We start from the raw sequence: 6,704 nt of genomic DNA, 5'->3' as shown, positions 1-6,704 counted from the left end.
AAAATGTCCATATTTGATAAAATGTCCAAACTAGAAGCAAAAAATATCAGAAGGAAGGAATAAAAGATCTTGTGAATGTCACCCCACATTGTTTTAGGATTCTGTACCCCAGAAGCAACTTCCCCTCCACCCCTTCCATCTCTTTATTAGCACCCTTTCTCTCTGAGTCAACTCTCTCATAAACATATTCTGTACGAACAGTAGGGATCATTGCTTAGGAATTAACCAAGTAAGCAAACAGAGATGATGTCGATCCCCATATGGTTGCTAGGCAACAGATAACCAGAAAAATACTGAGAATGATGAAAATGGTAAATGTGTACAACATTCACAAGTACAAACTGTTTTAAATATTCCATAATCTGCAGTGAAAAACAATTTATTAGAAGTATTTAATTTTCAAACTTCCAACAGGTCACAGTGAATGACATTAAGATCCAGTAGTCTCTTCTCCAGATGAACGGCAACATGTGGCCAGGGTACTGAAAATTTTGTTGTTTCACAGTTGAAAAAAAATTCATTATTAGTGAACAAGATGGCCTATTATTAATGTATAAAAACTAAAGGTCTACTTTTTGAGATTCGCTCTATCTGAAACGAGATGAAAAGTGTACCAGTGATCCTAACAAATGTGCTGTCAGCTACATAGGGCTTAAAAGCTTTTCTATTTTCAGATTTATAAAAAAAGTTAAAGTTCCCTGTATGCTGCTCTTCTGCTACATCTCTAATACATTTAGATTAAATCCTACTGGCTGCTAACGTGGACAAAAATATGAGGCAAAAAACCCCACATAAAGAATACTGATACTCAGGATAGTCATCAATGTGTATCTTCTTGACAGAAACAAGGAAAACAACATTGTTAGGAATAACGTTGTTATAGCACATTCAAGTGAGGTGCCTAGACAGGTCACTAGGGGGAAGGTGATACAAAGACACCTTTTATTCTGCTGGTAACTTAGCCCATTAACCTATTTTCCTGCTCATGGCTCATAACTCTCTATCCTAGTGTGGAAAACATGATCAAATGTTCAGCGCAGCTGCCACCAATCTGATTTAACATTTATACATTAATAAAAAGAAACACAACATTTTAGCAGTGAATGGACTCCATAGAAGATTCATTACTTTGTTAGCCCATTAGCATTTCTTATCCAGTGCCTGAAGTGCAAATCGAAATCCATTACAGATTATGATTGCACTCATCTTACAAAGAAAATACTGCCTTTAAATAGAAATGCTGCCTATGCAAAACAAACAAAAAAAATCTCTTACCTGGGATATTTGTACAGTAATTCAATAATTTAATAATAATTTCAGTGCACACGCTAGAAACAAAACAAACAACCCCCCCACCCCAAGGCTAATGAATATAAGATCTTGTGAACAGCACCAAGAAATCCTGCATATTTTTAGGATTCTGTAGTCTAAGAAGGTAAAAAAAATTCTATGTGCAAACAATTTTTTCAGTGCCCGTGAGGCACTGCTCTGTATTTATATTAAGATGTACATTTTTAAATTCAAAAAATGTAATATTGCCATTCTGTTATTTGGAAAGTACTATAATGACAGCTATAGAACAAAAGTTATCCATGAAAAAACAGTTTATTTCAATTCAACATTTTCAAAGCAAACTCAGTTTTAAAACAGGACAGGCCCTTCAAATGCTGATCTTGACTAAACTAAACAAGGTTTCTCTTCAAATTCTGCACAATTTAAAGCCATTATTTTCCTTCTTCCATTCCATTGACACACTGGACATTGCAATGTAGAACTGCGTACCGCACACATATTTTCAATCTTGCACTTTGTGAGAGTGGTTCTGATCCATGGCTGTGAAGAACAGGCAGATAGCAGCTGTGATGAACACATGCACTCCCTCATAAAGTAGTTTTGGTGAGAAGACGCTCCATATGAACAGGTGGTAACGCAGACCTGTTACCAAAACAATGTAGATGGCAACTGGAATTGAACGCATTAGAGCGTAGCAGAAACAGCCGTGACCCACTGCCGCTGAATCCCTGGTAACAAAAACAGAGGAGTTCATTCTCAAGCAAACTTAGTAAAGACATCCGAGTTCATCCACTCTTTAGCATTATTCCACAACACAAAGAATACTCACAGATGTGATTGTGTTAGAAAACTGATTATTGATGCAATGATGTAACTAATAAAGCTTGTCCTTATCACCTCTATATATCCTATAATGTTAAGTATGTTAAGTGTAAGCATAGCAACTGTCACCGCAATAAAGGCACCCAGTAGTTCACCTCAAAGTTAGAAGGTTCTGTGCTTTAATATACTTTGTTCTAATTGTTAAAAGTCTCCATTAAGCAGTTTCAAGATAGCTTCATCTCCTGTTGGCCTTCCAGTGCCTTTCCACAGAATCTGGATGGTAAGAGGCAGAGAAGAAAGACTTCAGTACTCTTCACAAAGCTGCCTAACCTGTACAGTGGATAATCAGATGGAGTCTGCTCCCCTTGTGAAGGGCATAAAACTTGCCAGAGTACTCTGCTGCCCGTAGCCAGTAACATTGTACAAAGCAACATAAAAATTGTGCTATTAGAAAACTTTGCAAAGCTAGCTAACATAACATTCTCCGAAGAACACCATATTCTTAGGCTTACATGAGCAATCCATCGCATTCCTGTCACAGCAGCTTAGCTCAGCTGTGCCCACTGTATTGCAAGAAATGTCTGCCCCATATGGAACCTACACGGTCCAAATCTGCCACACTGAGGTATTCTGGTGGGTGATAGGAGTCAGATGAAAATGGACGTGAAAGGGTTTTCTGCACTTCAATTATTCTCCCTTCCCTGAGGTGCCAACTCGCAGTAATGATGCTGGGTTGGCACGTGTCCACCTTCCCCAAACCACATCTGCAAAAACTAATTCACACCAAATTCAGATGCTTACCTGTTCAGACAGAAGGAAGGAATAAAGCTATTTCACTGGATTAATAAGCAGAACATTTTCCTCTCCCCATCAAAATATTTTACATCACCAGTTCCCAAAAGAACACATCGGCAAAAAGCAGAAATTATTTACACTGAAATCCTGATCTGAGAATCTATTCTGCTCCTCCCGGTTTTTAATTCTGATCTTGTTCCAAGTAATAAAAATTTAAGATGTCTAGCACTTCTGTGAGATGTAAATTAGTCACTTATGACTAAGTAAGCTGCAGAATGTAGTATTTTACATAAACCATTAAACTTACTATTCTTTAAATCAAAATAATTAGGATACAGTCCTGTTTTGCAGTGAAGTCAAGAGCAAAATTCCCAAGGCTTTCAGTGGAAGGAAGAACAGGTCATGAAAGCAGAGTTGAAAAATCAGCTAAGAACAGCGGGTGTGAATGATTGCAAAACATACATTCAGTTCACAGAAAACTATTTCCCTCGCTGCTTAGCCAAGGAAACTGTGACTTGGGCGTGAACTAGGCTGCTCCCTGCTTTTGTGTAACTATCTTAGTCTTCAGTGAGCTTGTGTAAATAACCAGCTTTATGTTTAATATCTGATTTTGTTGACAAGGATTAAACAAACTGCAGTTCACTCAGTCTTAGCTGTTTTCATGCCAATATGACTAAAAACAGTATTTGTAGTAGTTAGATGATACAACTGAAAAACTGAGGAAATGGTTTTTGAGTCAGATAGGCAAACAGGTAATTTTTAAACCATTCTCTAGAGTAAAAAAATGCACTTGATAGACCAGCTAGAAGAAGGCTGGTTGTAGCTATCACATTTATAAAACTCAATGATGGGATTTTCAAGGGAATCCTAAAAGAGAGAAGTGAGAGTGTCTATGAACTTATGCATCCAGGTCTTTCAAGAGCCCTACATTCTAAATTTAGATTTCAGTTCACATCTTTTTCCCTAGTTTGTGCTCACCTAATACCACATTTAGTACCCTATTGTGAGAAAGCTCCTAAGCATAAATTTAAAAAATGGCTACTTTTTCAATTATGAAGAAACTGGCTGGAGGATTATTTTGAATCGAATCTGTGTGTGTTCACTTCTTTGGCTCAAAAATTAGGCAGACATAATATTTTAGATACATTTTATACTGGAATGAGAGCACATAGAAATGTTTACTAGTAACATTTAAATTCTACATTTTCACATTATGATTACTAGCAAAGAATCACTAAGTCAATAAGTAAATGGTATAATTCTTTTTGTATTCTGAAATAGCAAAAATAATGAACTGTTTTCTACTTATATAATACTTTTACTTCCAAAAGGTCTCAGCACTCACTTCATCTCTCAAGAAAACATAGACACCTACCTGCAGAGGGAAATCTTGGACAGTTTCACAGTATAACGTAGCGGTGCAATTTAGAGAAGGCAAGAGAAGCACACTGTATCCACAAAGTTAAACTGTTAGTGGGGTTCAATAGTAGGATAATTCCGTTTATTTTGGAGCTGGTATAAGAGTTCACATGCGTGTTGTTGCAGAAACAGCACTGGAATGACTGAGCACAAGCACTTAGACCTACTCGGCTATTCTGATGCTAAGGCAACGACTTAGTTCTTCGAGCACAGCACCATTCTTTCTTCTTGTTTCTGCTGGGCACCTAAATTGCTGAATAGCTAACAATGACGACTTTGTGCGCTCCTTCTGCTCATTCTACAGACATAGAGAGACCACAGGCTACAGGGCTTCACCAGGCCACAAGGAACGCAGTGGCCAGGGATCAGGCTGCTGCTGCTAACGTGACCCAGACAATCCACATAGTTCAGCTGGTTCCCAAGTTATTCCAAAAGAAGTCACCAGGAGAGCACAGAAAGCTGGCTGTGGCATGCCACTCATGTATCCTACTGTTTACGAGCTGGATCAGCCAGTAATGAATAACCTTGCAAGCTCCCAGTGCTGTGTCAGTGAAAACAACGGAAGATTACAGGACACATCTAAAGCATCAACCTGTAACTACTCCATACTGAACTGTCTCTGCAACAGTTAATGCCTTTTCTTATTTAAAGGAGAAGAGCATAGAGGGATGTAAACTGTACACGCTAACTCCACGTTCTGACAGAACCAGCCCAATATTAAGGCCTCTGCATAATGCAGAGGTAAAAAAATAAGTACTCAGCCTCTAATACTGAGCTCGTTTAGCAAGTTAGCTTCTGGGGACTTAAATGAGAAATCCACGTGTCTTAAAGATGACAAAGCATATCCATAAACTTCATGCGAGATTGATGCTGAAGATTGCTAGATCCAGAAAAAGCAATGCCTTCGGAGACTTTTGAAGCAAAGAACACTACAGATTCATGTCACTGAACACACTGTATTCAGACTGCAAACTTTAAGTATAGTCTAGAGCACATATAGGCTTTCAACAAAAATCCTCTCTTTCAATTGAATATTTAATATGCAGAAATATATGGCCAAGAAATTGTGCTATTAATAGGTTTTTTGCTTCTTTGGATCTCCTAAATCCTAATTGCCGATGTCTTGTCAACAAATCTTTCACCTCCCAATCAATCTCTAAGGTGCTATTAAAATGGGTAATACACGGTTTGTGAAATGAAAAAATTATGATGCCAAAAACATGAAAGGAAAATTACTCTTTTCTTGTGAAAGCATGTCTCGCAGTTATATAGAATACTTGGCAGATGGTGGCACAAGTTTTGTAGTTTAAAAATCAAGCAAAAAACTTCCACAGACAGCCCTACAAATGCTTCCACAAGGAATTTTAAAATACACTACTTTACATTGTTCCAACCCTTGTTCTAACCCACAAATTAAATAAACATTTTAGAAATATGCAAGCATACAAGTGAGGAATACCCCAGGATTGCCATTTTTATGGGATTGGGGGAGGGGGGTCACGTCTGGAGGGTTTCAGTATGAAATGTGCTGAATTCTTTCAACGAACGTTATTCTCCAGCATTTCTGCCCTTCCAGCTCCTCTTTTCTAGCTGAATATCACTGCTTAGATTACCTCTTATTGGGGATACTGAATTTGCATATTTGAAGGCAATTTTTACTGTATTAACATTTTTTACTGTATTAGTGGCACTTTTCTTTCTAGGCTTTCTGCATTTTCAGTTTGCAAGATCTCCCTCTTTAGTGCTCTCTGAAAAATAGTTGGCACTTTGTTAATCTGTCCTGTATATATTAATAAAGGGTTGCAGTCAGAAACAAACTCTGTAGCACTCCAAGTGTCTGTCTGCGACATCTTAGAGTATTTGCAATCTATAAAAAATTCCTCTGATCTAAGCAAATATCAATTAGTTTAGCAGTAAGAACAAATTTGCTATGTCTCTCCCACATGCCCTTCTCTCACCTAGTATAATTCTTACAGTGCTATTTTAGATTATAGCATACAATCCTGCATTGTCATGCAAAAACACTTTATATTTTTAGCAGACCCAAGGGAACCAAGAGTCTTCTGGAAATTTACATGATCAACCCCGATATAGACTATCAATCAGAACAGCATTAATTCTGTGGTCACAATTTTTGACACCAAACCCTATCAATGGACAGATGTCAAAAAGGGCAGTTGCCAGCAAGCTAAAAGGGTTGTCAAGTATATTCTACAGCCATGGATATGAAGGAACTTGAGGATGACCATTGATTTTCCTGTGCATCCTCTTTCCCAGTAAGGAAGGCGGAGAAGCTACAACTACCTGAGCAAGGCCAAGTGTCTGTGGCAGTAAGTAACAGTGGACTGTAGTACGGGTGGACCATAGTATAGGGT

The 6,704-nt window shown here is 38.0% G+C and overlaps 1 protein-coding gene across 1 annotated transcript in view; it reads right to left on the bottom strand.

The window, feature by feature from the left end:
- Positions 1 to 457: 457 nt before the first annotated feature.
- Positions 458 to 6,704, bottom strand: part of PIGG (phosphatidylinositol glycan anchor biosynthesis, class G) — a 111,690-nt gene continuing 105,443 nt past the window's right edge. The window contains exon 12 of the mRNA XM_009331517.1: positions 458 to 2,021. Coding sequence (XP_009329792.1) covers positions 1,796 to 2,021 — 226 coding nt within the window. The 3' untranslated portion in view covers positions 458 to 1,795. The remainder of the gene's footprint in view (positions 2,022 to 6,704) is intronic.

This window comes from Pygoscelis adeliae, unplaced genomic scaffold (assembly GCF_000699105.1).
Source record: "Pygoscelis adeliae isolate BGI_AS28 unplaced genomic scaffold, ASM69910v1 Scaffold289, whole genome shotgun sequence".
NCBI lineage: Eukaryota > Metazoa > Chordata > Aves > Sphenisciformes > Spheniscidae > Pygoscelis > Pygoscelis adeliae.
This window is presented reverse-complemented; position numbering and strand designations above follow the sequence as displayed.